The 17,773-nt window shown below is 35.7% G+C and overlaps 1 protein-coding gene across 8 annotated transcripts; it reads right to left on the bottom strand.

Moving 5' to 3' along the window:
* Positions 1–315: 315 nt before the first annotated feature.
* Positions 316–17,275, bottom strand: LOC128273818 (GTPase-activating protein skywalker). 8 transcript variants are annotated; one of them, XM_053011869.1, is made up of 11 exons: positions 16,466–17,275; positions 16,206–16,238; positions 10,392–10,594; positions 10,121–10,325; positions 5,833–5,957; positions 5,427–5,758; positions 5,184–5,352; positions 3,917–4,003; positions 3,051–3,209; positions 2,773–2,993; positions 316–2,686 (listed from the first exon to the last, which is right to left on the bottom strand). In XM_053011869.1, exons 1-11 carry the CDS (start codon positions 16,569–16,571, stop codon positions 2,545–2,547), a joined length of 1,782 nt encoding a protein of 593 aa, XP_052867829.1. In that variant the 5' UTR covers positions 16,572–17,275; the 3' UTR covers positions 316–2,544. The 8 variants fall into 8 exon arrangements, with proteins under 8 accessions (XP_052867829.1, XP_052867826.1, XP_052867828.1 ...); XM_053011866.1 differs by lacking the exons at positions 16,206–16,238; positions 16,466–17,275 and adding exons at positions 10,948–11,277; positions 11,841–11,857; XM_053011868.1 differs by lacking the exons at positions 3,917–4,003; positions 16,206–16,238; positions 16,466–17,275 and adding exons at positions 4,735–4,770; positions 10,948–11,277; positions 11,754–11,844.
* Between the last annotated feature and the right edge of the window lie 498 nt (positions 17,276–17,773).

Genomic DNA, 17,773 nt, shown 5'->3' with positions numbered 1-17,773 from the left:
AAATAATTCCCGTTAATTATATTCCGAATCATTAGTATTTCTTTATTTCTAATATAGCCAAAATATTTTATAATGCTCATCGTAAAGTGTCATTGTTCAAGCTAGTAAATATTTTTACTATTTTTTTATGAACGATAATAAGAAATAAGATATAAGTATAAGAAAAGTGAAATTAAACATCAAAAAAGTAAACATAAATTTAATGACGTTGAGAAAGCAAGGTGGATTCTAGGTTTGGTTTCACAATGTTTAAGGCTTTCCGTCGAATTATTCGGATGTTTTCAAAACGAATGAAGAAGAATCTTGCACTAACAAATGTTTTTATTATTCCATGCCATATGCACAGTGTAAATTCAAAAGCCAAAGCTCCAATAAATAATGTTTTCGAAAAACGATTTATATCTTTTACAATAACAAAATAATAACAGTTGCTTTAGCTATAATTATCGGTCACCAAATATTATAAATCTGCAAAACATAGTATATCATCACAATTATCTTTAATTTAAAAAAATGTCTGCACATCTTATCAGTTAACAGAAACAGCTTTCCAAGAAGACCCTGATGATGCTTTCATTAGGAATAAAAATGGCTTTGACAGTCATTATAAAGCAAACAAATTGTGATTTTATCAAACTGTCTCTAGGATTAGTCTTATGACGATTCGTTGCCGTATCTTAAATATTGTTATCTGTTGAACGATGATTCTATTGAGCCAACCGTTAAGCATTCGGAAAAATTGAAACAATAAATATGGTAGCCGTGCGTTTTACCCTATTTTGCTGCCAATTCCTTATGCTCTTTGTTTTCCTTATAATCTTCAATTTTTCTTATTCGCTTATCTTTTTTTATCGTTTGATCGTTTTGGTTTAGAAGCTATAAGCAAAAATATAACGATTTGCATTTTGCCATCAAGAAATGGTATTATTGTTGCTAACATTAGCGAAACACCATAGATACATTCATCAGTGCTGCTAGATTTATGATCTCATCTCATCTCATTTCATTTTGGTGAATTTGCAGTTCAGAACTTATTCAAGACCACTAATGTCTCATTCCGAATTTTGGTAGATATCATTTATTGACATGCGTCTTTCGCGTACTAAATTTATATGATTCGACTGACAATGGATTTCAAATAGCGCTCATAGCTGTGTGTAACATACAATAAATGAAAGCATAGATGAATTTATTATATACATTGAAACAATTCCCTACATTTTTCAACATATTTATGACCCATACAAAATGCTATTTCTGCGAACTACCCTTATCTTGGTCTCAGTAAAAATCATTGTGTAGCATACGTAACCAAACATAACGATACGAAGGTATATTTTTCTAGTGAAATTTTACGTTTAGTTATGTTAGTGAATACAATTGGTATTGATATTTATTTCTGCTGTAGTTCTATGTCGTTGCATGCTGCTGGGAAAATGTACATTTTTTGCAGTGATATTAGATGCCACAAAGAGTTTTTTAGACATGTAGTGAGCGTCATACAATGCTTGATCATAAGTGATTGAACTTTACAATAATATCAATAAATATTACGACGTGCCCTTTAGAAAACGGTTCAACTTATTTAAAATACAAACTCTTGAATTCTTGAATGAATGTTTGATCACCTCGAAAGAAAAGTATTATTAGATGAAAGGTTTGAAGAAGAGTTTTGTTATGGTTTTACGCTTCACAAGTTCACAATGGATACACGTTGTACGATATGGAAATTTATTTTAAAAATGACTTAACATAAAAATTTAATATTACATGAGTATGAGATTTTACAACAATCTCTCGAGTTTGGTTACTCAGTTGAAAACATCTCGTTGCATCATCAGCTATCGGTTTGTTCGATAATTCATTCAGTATGGCATGTGGGCAGAATTTGTAAGAACAATCTTAAATATAGGTATGCCATTTTATTCACTTTAAGGCTAGTGTATTTCGTTGCATCGCATAAATTAAGTTTCATTTATCTGATTAAGTGCTTTAACACCTGACGAAACGCAGTTTATTTGCTTTATTATTCTTGAATAAAGAATTAATCAACTAGCATATCCATTATAAAGGGACATACTAATGTATTAAACGAAATAACATACTAACAGTTGTTTCGATGAATAATTTAGAATACAAATATTCTTTCACAGAACAATGAGTGAACAATGGAAATGAACAACTTCAATTTGTGACATAATTATGGTTTAACCGGATAAATAATGAATTAAAGGTTCATAAACATCCAAGCATTACCATTTATCTGAAAACTGCCCAGAATTTATTTCAAGGAACGTGTTACTTCACCAAACCAAGAAATTGTTCTGGTTGTTTATCTCTACTTTATCAGCAAATGGTTAACTTGTCAACCCTGACATTGCTTTGGTCACAAGCTTTAAATATCAAATCGAACACAGTTATATTATCTACCTTTGCTTTGAAGCAACATACGGAGGTGGTAAATATTTGACAGGTTATTTGAATATTTTCGTATCGGACCATTGTAATATGATTTGCACTGACGCCATTTCTTATATCAAATATTTACGCTCCTACAAAACCGTACACTTCGAGTACGCGAATCTCAAAATCACCGGAAGCGCAAAGCGGAGGGTTATTGAAAGTTTGACAGCGATCGGTTTTCCCGAACCGTATATTTTCATCCATCCAAATAGCTTGACCCTCGCTGTAAAAGATAAAGAATCAAGTGTGATTTTCGATGTAGAACAACGTGAAGGGGTGTATTGAAAACAGTGTTTGATAAAAGCTTACCCTCCTCCTATAGTTATCATCTTAGAGTCGGCTGCCATGAAGAGTTCTGACGCATGACCCAGGCCTGTGTCACCTTCAATACCCACCCAAGGATACTTTGCACGCTCTGGATAAAGTGAAAAAAGAAAAGTTTCTCCTGTCCCAAAGTATGCTTGTCGCTGTCCACGGTCATCTTTCAGGTTTCGCTCATACCAGCGCGAAGAACAATAAGCACCAAATACCTGAAGATTGATTTTACATTTAGTTTTGTTGAAATTTTAAGGAAGAAATTTCCTCACCTCGTTATTGCAGGTTTTGATCATTAGAAGAGTGGGTTCGTGTTGTTCTACTCGAACATAGAACGTCGTCAAGGAACATCCATGTTCTTCTGTTGTGTACAATAACACTGGCTGATACATCGTAATTCTTACTGGCAGCCAAGACCAAAGCGTAAAGAGCTATCAAATAGACGGTCAACATATTCACAATTCGATTATTTTAGCTATCATATCACACCAGTGTTTACACAAAACCCAAGTATAAAAAAATACAAAATAATATATTATACAAGCAAAGTCATAGTCGAGCATGAATTATAACGAGCAATCATACTTTTAAAATTAAACACAATAACAAAAAACTTAATGATGAATAAGGCTGTAAATCATAAACTACAAACTAAATAGTTATAAAAAAATTAACAATAAAATTAATTATTCAAATTTAATAATAAGATACGGACATATTTAACAACGTAAACAAAGCAATAAGATGCAACCGTGATTAGTAACGACTATAAATCAAATTTTAGATGAATTTAATGTCCAAATGTGTCAAAGTGTATATTTTAACGTGCACATACATAGTTTACTCTTTTGTAATCTGATTCAAAATTTATAATTCTAAGACCATATTTAAAAAAAATCTCATTAAACATATAGAAAACAAATGCATGTTTTATAATTATTTAATTATAAATGTTTATAATTCATAATTTTAGAAAACATAATTTAATGCAAACTCCAACGTAATTATAAAAATGCAAAAACAAGAACAACAAGAACTTGTAATTTCACTTCAGAATCTATTGAGCATGGGAAAATTAATTAAATAATTTTCTACATTTTTAATCAAGGCTGAGTTCACGAAATCGGTGAAAACTTACAGTGTCCTGATCACACACTTTAGTTTTTATTGCTTGAATAGGAAAAACTCCCATGGATAACACTCGCACATCAGGTGAGTGGGCACCCTGTTTGTTAATGAAGAATTTGGTTGATGTCGTTGTTGAGTAACAAAAGATGAAGTAGTGTACAATGTATTATAATAAAATCGATGTCAATACGAGGCAATGCGTATTGATACACATTTGTGAGCAGCGTTTTTTGTTATGTTGTTAGTTACAAGTTAGCGGTAGTTCATGACAATATTTTAACCAGATAGAAATCGATCGCAGTTGTTTTTCGTCAAATCCATCAAGAGCCGCATGTATGAAGAAAATAAAAGAATTTATATAAAATTACATATTTCAGGATTTTGCCCATAGGAAGGGAACATATGTATCAATCAATCTGTGAATGTAACCCTTTTTTGGCATATTATTTGTACCCATGTCAAAAATCCTTCTAAAAAATGAAATATCTAAAACCTAGACTCTCTCAAGTCGTTTTGAATGTTATTCGGTGAGATGTTAGTGTTCGACAATACAAACAATTGCTGAGGAAAACAAGTTATTGCATACATGCCGGAAAGCAGAGTATTCTGTTTTGTTCATACCCATTAGAAGAGCAAGGCTGAATAATTAATTTTTGAAAGAGCATTTGCAACACAAACGGCAAATGTTGGATGATGTTGAAAAATATGACAGTAAAATATCAAGGTATGGATAACGACAATCACACAAGATGTAGTATTCATACAATACACATATCATACAACATACATCCAAGAACATAAAAAAGAAAAATAACTCTCATTTCATACCATTGCACGACATGTATCTAAACCTTCACGGTACTTCTGTGCTTTCGATTTGTTTCAAATAGCATTAAATTCATCAAGGAAAACGATCATCGGTGAGCCAGCATATAATTCGAACAGATAAACCGAGTATTGTGGTATCCGTTGTGGTTTTTGTGATGTGATCCGTTGTGATCATACACCCACGATAACAACGATTCACATTACGAGAGAAAAAAGAGTAAAAAATAACACGAATCATTGTGGAAAGTTTGTTTTAACGATAGTGGTAGTTTCAAAAACTTGGAAAATTGTGCATTTCTACTATTTCAGTGAGACACTTAGTATGTTAGCAATTTTATTTATTTTAGATAAAAGTAAGGCAATTAAAAAGTAGAACTTTTCACCATTTCCTACTTTCTTATTTCTACCGTATCTCACATAAAACTGTCAACAATTATTTGATTACTCACCTCTCTAATTGTTAAGGTGTGCGACATCATTTGTACATTGATCTGTGATTGACTCGTTGGCAAATTATCGCTAGAACGTGATCTTACCAATTGCTTAGTACCACTGAGTAATGACTTACTTTTTAACAGCATTTCAGTCTTTAAGAAAACTCTAGATATGTAGGTAGAACTACAAAAAAAACATTAAAAATATTATATTTCTTACAACACACTTGTCATCAATACTGTTCATGTTCTACTTACCTAAGTGCCCTTATACTAAATGCCGTTCGCAACAATTTCGTAGGTGAAACAGGTATATTTTTGCAAAACTTTGGAAGGGCATTATCGATGTCATTTTTAATCGTATCGGCATCCAATTCTGAATTGCTCGCAGTAGCATGCTTGTGAAACAGAATTAGAATTGCCAGTGAAACACGATAAAATACTTTAATTCCTTCATGGAAAAAACAATCCATCACTCGCACAAGGTGTGGAAATGGTAAACCACCAAGGATCCACCAGCACCAGTCCATGAAAATGGATTCTGGTTTTTTACCGTTGCATAAGCTTGACAAATAATTTACGGAGGATTTCTGAAACAATATTGTGCAAAATATTATCATTTCGTTATTATTTAACGTTATTTTCAAATATATCCAATTCTTACCGCATGTTTTTTGGCAACTTGCATCACAGTTTTCCAAGTCACTTCGTACAACAACTTCGTTTGCGTAATGAAAACTTTTTCTTTGGGTGCAACCAGACTCGCCATACAGTGGTAACATTCTTCTTCTGTAAAAGAGTGTAGAAAAAACCAAAAAAACCATGAGCTTTTACACATAATCCGTAATGTAATCAAAGACAGAACGGCATTGGATGCAAGAATGTGCAAGATCCTCAAAATCTGAAATGAATTAACTGAACGCAAGATGGAAATCGCAAAAACGCTAGGGAAAATCGTTTGTGCTTCAAATACAGTGGATAGCGAAAAGAAGATTAGCTATTGAGCATTTTAAAAATACGTCAATAAAATGAGAATATCTTCTTTTTGAATCGCTCTTATGAGACGTAAAAGGTTACTTTGGCGTTCTAAGCGCAAAATTAGAACGATTAAATCACATTTCGATTTAATCTCGTTGACTGGTTTCGGTCATTTGTGGCCATAGGTGAATTTGAGCTCCGCGAAAATAAGTTTTGTTTGAGTTAGAAGGCTGAAGTTTTCAGTTTTCATATCAAATTCCTTCGTTTTACTCGGTAATAAAGCAACTAGAATAGATTTAGTTATTTATGAGTAAAAATAACTTGAGTTGTTACATGATTGCATATTGAAAATGCCAAATTAAGGCTGAGAAATGCACGGTGAAGCATTCACAAGACTGTTGCTGAGTTGCTACTGTTGCTGAGCTTGTAAGATGGCAAAACCATCGAAATATCATAAAATAATCAATGAAGAACTTTAAATGATCATAAAAATGAGTTTCAGCGATAAAAAAGGATATTGCAAAAATATTCAACAACACAAGATCGTCTACATATTAAAGCTGATGGCAAGAAATCAACATCAAAGCGAACAAAAGTATAGTGAACGTCTCAACTACAAACCCTATCCGTCAAAAATATTCATCAAATTCAAATTGTGTCAGAGGGTAACGAAGCACATTTTTTACATGTCATCCGACGTAGGATGTAGGACGATGGTTAAAATTTATCAATTGTATCAAGGATCCCTAAATACAGCAAAACTATCATTTACACAACTTATAGAATGTTTTTGATTGATTTGTGATTGTCTGAAGTAAATTTTCCATCCTCGTATTTCGTTAAATCTTTTCTGTTCTTGGACATAACTTTTTTTCACTAGCCACTGTATTATTGGGGGATCGAGAGTCTATTCTGCAATCCTAAACGCAAGAGATCTTATATTTGCCAATCAGCCTTAAGGTCAGCGAAATGAAGTGAAGAAGATAGTTCTTTATGTTTCCTACTCTCTCTCTCTCTCTCTCTCTCTCTCTTTCTCTCTCTCCCGTTCTCTTTTTTTCTTTAGGGAGATCAGCGTGTAGTAATCTGCTTTGACCGTTTAATGCAAGTTGAACCTGTATTTCAACTGTATCACCACCATTAACATGAAATTATCGCTTATGGGTTAGAAGTTTACAGTGAAGCAAGAATTTTACTTTCTTGTCAATTTTTGATGTTCGGTTTGCTTGTGTTTTTGAAGATAATGTGTTTTGATAACTGTTGTGAGTTGACATCCAACGACATGATTTTGCCAGCTGGCAAGAAAATTATTATATCTCGTTCGATTCAACACTTCACACAGATACACCGTGGCTTAATCTACTTTATGGGTTGATTTCTATCGTCTATGTTTTTTGCCTGTATAAATGAGTAGTGAAACATGAACATATTGATATTGATGTTAGTTTCGTATTATTAATCCACGACGTTAAAACATGAATAATCAAAATTTCATTCCAATTGTTAACCTGGAACCCTGATCCGGAATGGTGGTGGTACCAAATGCGAAAACACAAAACTGCTCCTATTTGTAAGCACATATTACCTTTCACGAACAAACTAAAGCACCGTTTACTGTATGTAACAACAAAAACTACTTTTGTTGACCCAGTACTGAACTGAAGCAGGCAATGTCATTATCATATTTTTTAACATTCTTATCATTCCCAATGATTTTTTTCTAGATTTGTTAGTTTTTCAATATTTCACATTCCGTACAATACCATATTTGGGTGCTAATTGCTTGTTTACGCGAACGTCTCTCTCGTGCATACTTCGTTATTCCTCAACTGCGCATAATTCCTAGTGAATTGAGAGAATTTGTTCGGTGGAGTCACGTTGACGCTCCTCATCTCATATGGTTTGAATGGTTGGCTTTTTAGAAATTTCGACGAAATAGAAATCGACGTTTTTTGGGTGAATTTCAAAACTATATTTAACAGGTTTCCAATGGTGCGATTTGCGTCAAATATGCGACATTTTGTTGAAAAATTTGTTGCCTTCTTAAAAGTGCCTTCATACTGCCTCTTTTGTAGAAGGCTTGGTCGTTATTGGTGAAAAACTCGAAAAATCTATTTTCACAATCCTTTCTTGATCTCAATTTTTCATCACTCAGAAAATTTTGTAATGCGCGAAAAGGGTATCCATCGCTTAGTGGAAGGTCCGGACGTTGGATGCATTAAAACTTCCCAACCAAGCTCCCGAACTTTTTGGCGAGTCACTAAAGACGTGCGTAACATTTCTTTGTCCTGATGGAACACAACTTTTCTTCTGTTGGCCGATTCTGGTCGTTTCTGGTCAATTGCTAGCTTCGAACGGTTTAGTAATTGACGGTAGCAATCTAAATTTAGTATTAAGCCACACGGAAGCTACTCATGATAAACAATTCCCTTCAAGTCCCACCATATATCCCGTAGAACCTTCCCAGCCGTTATTTCTGGTTTGGCCGCCGGTTAATCTGCTTCACCACCCTTTTTCTTCTTTTGGCGCTACAACCGCTGAGCAGTCTTGGCCTGCACCAGAGACAATGTTAATCTCTGATGCTCTTTTTCTGTAACATTTTAATTTTTACGGACGGGATTGTTAGTCCCGCGCCAACCCTTCACCACCCTTAGACCACAATTATTTTTACACAGTATTGTCGTATGTATCCCATTCCTCATCCCTTTCAAGAAATAGGTCGATTTTGTTCCGTTTGGTCAAAACTTCGCAGATGGCAATTCGAGCCATCATGTTTTTTGGTGTAAATACGGTGGCGCTTGCGAAATGTGGAACAAGTGTCGTTCCTTCGGCTTAGAGCAACGAACCCTCCATTACAATCAATGACCCCTCAAGATGTTGGTTAGGAAGTGCACGTCTCTTCGAATCTCGTGTCTGGTACATTCCCTGCTTCATGGAAGGAATCTTAGGCGCTTCCTATTCATAAGAAAGGTAACAACAAATGTGTTGAGAACTTTCGCGGCATATCCACCCTTTGTGCTTGTAGCAAACTATGAGAAATTATTGTTACTGAGCCTGTGTTCTGGTCGAAGTCTTACATCTCTTAGCAGCAGCGTGGCTTTATCCCGCTAAGATGCGTCCAGACGAACCTTCTCAATTTTTTGAATGGTTGCTATTCCAATATTGACCGAGGTCTGCTGGGGGATGCTGTATATACTGACTTCAAGGCGGCATTTGACAGAGTTTCACACTTCATTATGACGTCTAAGCTTGCCAAATTGGGGAAATCCTCGTCGCTCGTGAAATGGTTTGACTGATTTGAAGCAATTTTGATGCGCTTTTGTTTTTAGTCATTCATCAATGCCCCCTCTTTTTGGATTTCTTCAGAGTGTCATTTAATGTATGCTGACAATCTACAAATTTTCCTGGCTCGTTAGGTCTGTCTGTCCAATTGTCATGTTCTGCGTGCTTTGCTTGACTGTCTCGTACCTTGGTGTGAGTGCAACAGTGTGTGTGTTCAACGTCAGCAAATGTAACATCATCTCTTTTACTAAGATTTCAGTTTTGGTCTAGTTTCCATAACGCATTGATTCATCAGTTGTCTCTCGAGACGACGTGGTTCGCGATTTAGGTATAACTTTGGACGCGAAATCAAAACTGACTGATCATTATGTTATCATTACCACTGTTGTGGGTTACACCAATCCTTTATTGCCTATGTGCGGTATCAACAATAGTAGTTAGTTGGGTACATTGTCATTTTTTTTAGTATTATACCAATGAAGAGATTGATTGTTTTTTTTTTCAATAGTCATTTGCCTAGTAGCATCGCTGCATCTTACGAACATGAAGTTTGGGCGATAGCTAGCCGTGACTGCTCTAATCGTTAAATACACATAAAGAATATAAGCAACACAGAAAAACCTCACTCAGGAAAAAACTAAAAAACTGAATTACCAATATTTGAACTATTTGCATTCGGTTTTTGGAAGACTTACCCGACATGAAATGTAATAATATGGAAGTGATGGGGTAGAGCGTTGGACTATACGTAATGTCCGGGCAAGCATAACCAAGGACGCTAACAACTCGATCAGCCACTGCACGACCTTTCCGTGTTAGGTGATACGGTAGACAGTGCGTGGAATCAACAAACGGTGGCAGCATGATCGGTTTGTCAGGTAACTCGGTCGTTCCGAAAACCTGGAAACAATTTTCAGGATGTGTAATTATATTTGCCGATTCGTAAAAGTTCAAAGTACATCTTACCTGGTTGACCATGTCCCAGTAGAACCCGTCCAACATAGTTTTGCCAACGTGATGCTGAGCACACAACGCCGGCCATAGTTGTGAACGAATCGGTGAATTGGTCGACCATGAATTTTCTCTTAGCACTATCTTCGTTTCCCGTTTTTTTCCTTGCTGAATCAAACCTTGTACGTCTTGAAAACTTTTTAAACTTGGCCTTTTCCCTGCGTAGCACAAAAACAGATTAAAAAAGTAGAAAACATCATTTCAATATGATAAATCAAATACAATAATGTAAGCCAAAAAACAAATGTGAAATGTACAATAGCATTACCTCAAGGTTTTCAAAGACATTGTTTCATTACTATCTTTGATATCAAGAGTATGCCACTGCCTATTGAATCATTAGATATGACACCAGTCACCATCAGTCAATATAGCGAAAGTATATGTGACTGTCTATGACTCGGAATATACATGTGTAATGTTGACAATCAAAGATCGTATTATCTCTTACAGGCACACTCTAATAACAGCAAGCAAGTATTGCATTACAATCTGAAAATAGTCATCATACCTTTAGATGTCAGCAATTGTATATCGAAGCAAGTGCACTTTGTAAGCTTAGATGATTGCAAGTACTGTAGCTCCAAATATAAGTCACAATCGGGATCTATATACACCGATGCTCGTTTACTAAGATTATCGAGAGATACACTATCCTGTGTTTTAGCAACCATTTTGAAAGCAAGAATCTGACAACACAGCTATGATTTTCTATCACTTATTCTCGTCTGTCACACAACACCGTTCAACACCGATCATACGCATGTTGCACTAAGCGTATGATCCACCTTTACCCAACCGTTGTTGTTATTCCTTTATAATGTCACACCACATTCCCAAACTAATCAAATTATTATCAATATATGCACAATGGTTGTAAAGTAAGCACACTACGCATTATCATTCCTGCCACAGATAGTAATTATATGACTGCCATTGGCATCAGCTTTATGTTAGACCTTCTATACGTTGTTAGAGCTCTTTTTGCTCCTCAAATTCCTCATACCCTTAAATCTTTTAAGTTGAATATGCACTTTTCATGTCTAATACGCTAAAGTCGCCTTTTACTAAGTTTTCCCCTTCACGCAGGCGCATTTAGTGATTTGCGCAGCACTGGCATTTGATAGCACATTTGATACGCCTATATTATGCATAATAGAATGTTGGATTTGCAGAATGAAAAACGTTAATTAGTTACTTCAATAGTTTCAAAATAAAAAAGGTGTGCTTCGTTGAACCTAAAATAATCGTAGTAGCTATGCAATTCGAGAGAAACAGGCTGATGTCATCAATTCACTCGACATTATGCGTGTGTACCACTTCGGATTACGGTGGGGAGGTACGAGAGGCGTTAACGAAAGAAGATGAAATGGCGAGGAATTGTTTTCCCAATAACCGACAAACCGATCACGCGTGACCATTAGAGCCAGAGTTCTATTGATTGACTGATTCGGTTTGTAGATTGTAACAAGAGTCGCCAGGAGAGATTGATGGAACAACTCATGTATGAGTGATGTGTAACTTGACATGGTTTTCACGCACATTCTCAACGGTGGTGCTCTATGTTCGACGTTTTGTTAGTGTAGTATGGCGTAGATTACAAGCCCATTGCGCAAAGTATGGTAATCATTGCGGTGGTAGTTGTACAATCGTTACATTACAATCGGTAGAATGTTTACAAATTCGAAGCTTAACATCATCTGAATGTACATCATCTTTGCTTCGTTGGTTTGTTTGCAAAGCGGAATAAGTTCGAATTGTTACAGTTTGCTGATTAAATAAAATATGAAAAACTCTACGACTTTGTCAGCGTTATTTTAAATGTTTACAAATGAATTTACAAAAACCAAAACCCTCATTTCTTTAAATTGTAACAGCTGTAAGAAAACATTCGACCAAAAATGATAAATATGGCTTGAAAATATATTTTGATAAAAGTATTTTTTCCGCAAATTTTGCCAGACTATAAGATATTATGAGATCTAGTTTGCCTCAAATAGTTTCAAAAGTTTTTAAAATATTTGTTTATTGTCAAAGTCAAAACACTCAAAGCAAACATGGCGGATTTGCTGAGCAAAGAAGTTCAAATAAATGTTGTGTTGTGAAAGCAATTCCTGGAATGTTACAGGACACAGACAACCAGAATTAGTTGACCGTTATAGAAAATTTAAAAAACGGTTGTCAGTGCATAATTGTTGTTGTTATTAAATTTTGTCGTTCGATAAGAAGGACACATTTTTATGGTTTGAAACATACTATATTATTCAGTATGGTCTTCCTGAACATCAATACACTTGTTCCAACGAGAATCCTATTTAATAATTGCGTCCCTGAAGTGAGATTCTGGAAGGTCTTCAAAATACGCTTCCACAGCTGTTATGACATCATCATTTGATGAAAAACGCTTTTCACGTGTGATTTTTTTTTGGGTCTGAAGGCAGATGGAAGTCGCTAGGGGCCAAACCGGGTTAATACGGTGGATGCTCCAACAGTTCGAACCTTAATTCATGGATTTTTGGCCTTGTCAAAACGCTCTTGTGACATTGTGCTGATGAAAGAGGATGTTTTTCTTCTGCAAACCTGCTCTTTTTTCATGAATATTCTCTTTCAGTTAGTCTAAAATGTTACTGGGAGGCCAGACTGTGCATAACAATAACGTAACATAACAAAATTTGACACTTAATCGGTAAGCATGTGTCAAAAGCTTTGTGGCTCAGCGGACCATGTAAAACATAACACATAACACGTAACAACGAGCGTTTGTTTACAAACGTAAGGAGAATGTAAGTTCTAATTTGTGAAGTTTTTTATAATTTTAACTATGAATTTTTATTATATTGACACATGCTTATCGATTAAGTGTCAAATTTTGTTGAAAAACCCAATACTTCAGTCAAAATACTGGTTATACTGCTCAATGAGATGGCTAGGCCTTACACTAAATCTCTTTCAATGATTCGACGATTTTCGAAAACGATATCCTATATTATTTTACGATTTCCGATGTTGTGTCTGTTTTTTGACGTTTTTGACGTGGATCGTCTTGAAAGCTACTACGACCACATTTAAATTCAGAAACCTCTCTTTCAATGTACTAATCGAAGGTGCAGAGTCCTTATACAATTTCAACATTCGCTCATAATTTTACTTTGCTTTTAAACCTATAAAAATATTTAATCACTGCACGATACTCCATTTTTTCCATTGTAAAAAATACTATGACATGTCGACACTATATGGCTTATAAAAAACAATTAAGCGACCGATTGAAATGAAACTTCACAGACGTTCATATGAAAAGTGTAAAAACATACAAACAAAAAGTTAGGCTTATAGCAGCGCTCTCTGGTATCTGGACCGGCAAAACTTAATAAACACCCTAGTACAGTGGTCTCAAACTTATACTCAGTAGAAAAGTAACAGCTAGTCAGCGGGCCGCACCACATAAAGAAAATGTTTTTTCATTAAATTTTACGCACCCTGATTTGGTTTGGATTTGAAATAAATCGTGTCGGTCACTTCTGTGCCGGCAGCGAAACCGACAAGAAGTATTTTTTTGTGATTTTTTGTTGACTATCCTGACTAGTATAACGTAATTATATACTCTGCGGAAGTGGCCGCGGGCCACACAAAGCTGTTTTGCGGGCCTCGTGTTTGGGACCACTGCCCTAGTATTTGCAAGAGACGTTGAATTATTAAATTTTTTTTTTTTCGTGTCGAAAGCATACTTTGTTCAGATAATGTACTTATGAACAACAAAATTATCAGTCGATAATTTCAACCTTCTATATCAATTGCTTTGTTTTTCATACTGCCGTTGACAACGTTTGCAAAACCAAACATTTAATAGATGCATCCAACTATCTTAACCTTCAATTTTTGCTGCATTTTCTTGGGTACTGTTTAGAACCTAATTCAACATACTTAAAATTCATCCTAACATACATACAACTTTCATAAGATTGACACCATAAAATCATCGGACGCTGCAAATAAAAGCAATCCCAATGACACAATTATTCGCGTAATAGTAGCTATAATATTGTGTTTACCAAATAAACCGAAAGCCCTCAATAAATGGGGGCAGTCGATTAAAATCTGACCTGGCACGAGGTCAAGGCGAAAGCAGGGAACCGTTTCCGGCGAAGATCTTTGACATCGGCCCTATGCATCACTACGGTGGTTATCCTGCAACCATGATTGACTGAAATAAACAAAATTTACGTTTTGTTCACAATAGGGCTCAGTTTCAGCGATAACCTCTTCATTCGAGCGAAATTTCTTAGTGGTGAGCATTTTTTCGATATCTCGGACCAGCCAGTAGTCGCTGGGAGCCAAATCTGGTAAATACGGTCGAGAATCATCAACACGTTCTTATTTTCTGGTCAACAGTGAGCAACCGCGCAGTGCAGTGATGATCCCCATTGGAATAAAAAAGATAGGGAGTGATGCGTTAGTCGCGGAAAGGCGGGTCACCGGCCCCAAGACAAAACGTCGGTCGATTGAGCGCTGGCAACCGGAATGACAGTAACCCCTTAATCTCAGACATCGAATTCTGGCTACATTGGAAGCATGAGGATAATAAAGTATTTACGCACGAGCATCGCAGCGGCCATAGTAGACACGATTTAAACACTGTCCTGTAAAGTTCGCAAGCGTCTATGGACAGTTTCGGCACACCGATTCAGTTAGGAATGTTATTCTGAGAGCATTTAAATGTTTGCGTATTTGCCGTTTTCCCAAAACACGGAGGGACGTTCTGTAAAATAAATCGATGCTATAAATAATTTCCTTTAATCGGTTTTTGTACTTGTGGAACAGTAATGAAGATAAAAACATCCTCCTTGAAGAATGTTGTACAGCATAAGCTGTAATATGTGTGTAGTGATAGGCACCTATACAATCGCCTCGAGAGGTCTAGACTTGACAAATTCAAACTTGTCTAAACTTGCGGATTTGATTCACTATCGTTATCCAACCACCTTTCTTCGAATAGCAAAATCAAAGTTATAATCATTCCTTTTCTTACTTACTTAGTTACTTTTCTCGTTACTTCAAGTTTTCTAAAGTCTAAGTTTTTTTATATAAGTTTTTTACCTTAATAATGATCTGTCCGTTCTAATAGTAAATAAATAAAAAAAATTTTTTTTTATATTTATAGGGTTCCTTTATGGTTTACTCTATTTATGGTAGTTCAACTTGTGTTTTCTTCAAGTATTTATGTTGCTGACTTTTATCGTTTATATCAATCGTTTATACCGAGATCAACAAATCACTTTCTATGGGAAATCTGTACAAAATCTGTACTGTTCTGCACTCTGACCATGCATAAACATGCGTACAAAACTTTACTAATAATAATAATAAAATACATTTACAAGAGATTCACGACACATACTTGCTGTACACTCTACGAGTGCAAAAGGGCGCACCCTGTCCTATGTTAAAGTCACGTGACTATACCAGTACCAGCTGATACAAGTAACGTGTATAGAAATGATAGAGAAAAATATATTTGCCATAAATGTTAATCTTAATCTTATCTTGCGATAATATCATAATCTTATTTTGCGATTGTTCGAAAATAATTGAAGATGTACACGACAGTCACCAAGTTACTGCCAACAGCCCTTCTGTTATTGTTATATTATTTCGTATATTATTAATTACAATTGTAGTCAAAATGTCTCATCAAACATGAAAGTGATATCACCACGTAAAGACATCTATGAGAAACTACAGCACCACATGTTAGAAATGCCCTAGGACCGGAAGTCTTTCCAGGTACGTGAACAAAGTCTATCCTAGGGTAAATCCTAGGTATGTCTAATGCCAAATACAGAAGAAGCAGCCATAATATAATTAAATGCTTATCAAAGCGACCTTATTCGGATAAATAAGACAACCAGTTTAAAGTAAGAAGTTTAAGATATTTACCCACGACATCTTAGAAATCAAAAAAAAATATTCCTGATAATAATAAATCATTGTACATAAGATAATTTACTCACCTGGCGGAGTGTCCGTTGAAATAGAAATATTAGTTGTATCGACGTGAGGAGCAAACGCTTCGTAGATGTCGGTCTCCTCTTCGATGCCGCTTAGATGGTCGGCTCCTATAGCATTTACTAGCATGATGAAGAATGAAGCTACGACAAATACCACGAAACGCACTACCTGAGAGTAGGAAACTTTCTTCTCCAGATATATGGTTTTTCTTTGATCAGCAGTAGTTACAAGTAGATGAATATTTTATAACTACCAATGCCGGATGGGAAAGCGTAATTCACAAATCGAGTACCTCCAAAACTTTCACAATGACAAACACTTAAACACAATCACAGCAATAAACACTTGTCTCGACTGTCGCACACTACGAAAATGCGCACAATGCCAATGATTAGGTCAAAAAGTGTGCAACAACCGGCAATTTGAGCGCAGAACGCGAAACAGCAACCAACGACACGCACTTGACAGCTCTATACGTAGCTTAGAAGCGTCTTTTCTGTGTTGCGTTCCTCAGCTGTGCCGTACAGACTATTTCGACAAGTCTTTTTCGACATACGGTGGCCTGGAGTATTGGTCGAGCCGAACGCACAACTGTATCTATGCCTATCTTACCGTTCATCTATCTCTGCCGTATCGAGTCAATGCTGTCGAAGTCGAATGATAATAGTGACCAGGTCTCCGTCTTATGATAACAACATAAAACACAAATGTTACGTAAACTCAGTCATTCCACTACTACTAAATGCGTAACAGTCACGCGGTCCAGGATATTCAACCGCCAAATGACGGTGCACAGGAACATAAAATAACTAAACTAGATTTTATTTTCCCTATCCAATCCCTCTCTAGCTGAACACATTTTACTAAAGAGTCTTTTTTTGGAAATCAATTGCAATAAGCTGAATAAGCTAAGCTGAATGAGTTATGACGTTCTTATGCACAGTAATACTGTTACTACTTTTTGTGACGGGATTTTCACTGCATGTGACACTTGTTTCCGCAATCTCTTATTTTGTTTTCCCTAAGGGGGCAACAGTGCCCCTGGTCGTACATGAAATGTATACATCTCCTTTCACTGCAGAGCGATTCTTCAGGTAAGATCTTCAAATAACATGATGATGACCCCTGTAAAAGAAAAATTGTAAAAACACATTAACCATCAAAGTATACAAAACGTGAACAGAAAAAGACTATTAGCAACATAAAATCACTCTAAAAAGAACTATTTTGATTAAATAGTTGCTATGCTGTCCTCCAAGACAGTATAAAATCCACAAACAAACGTTGCGAAAACGCTTTCCAAGGCTAAAAGATTAATTCGTGCCCTG

The sequence above is a fragment of the Anopheles cruzii genome, chromosome 3, assembly GCF_943734635.1.
Source record: "Anopheles cruzii chromosome 3, idAnoCruzAS_RS32_06, whole genome shotgun sequence".
Lineage (NCBI taxonomy): Eukaryota > Metazoa > Arthropoda > Insecta > Diptera > Culicidae > Anopheles > Anopheles cruzii.
This window is presented reverse-complemented; position numbering and strand designations above follow the sequence as displayed.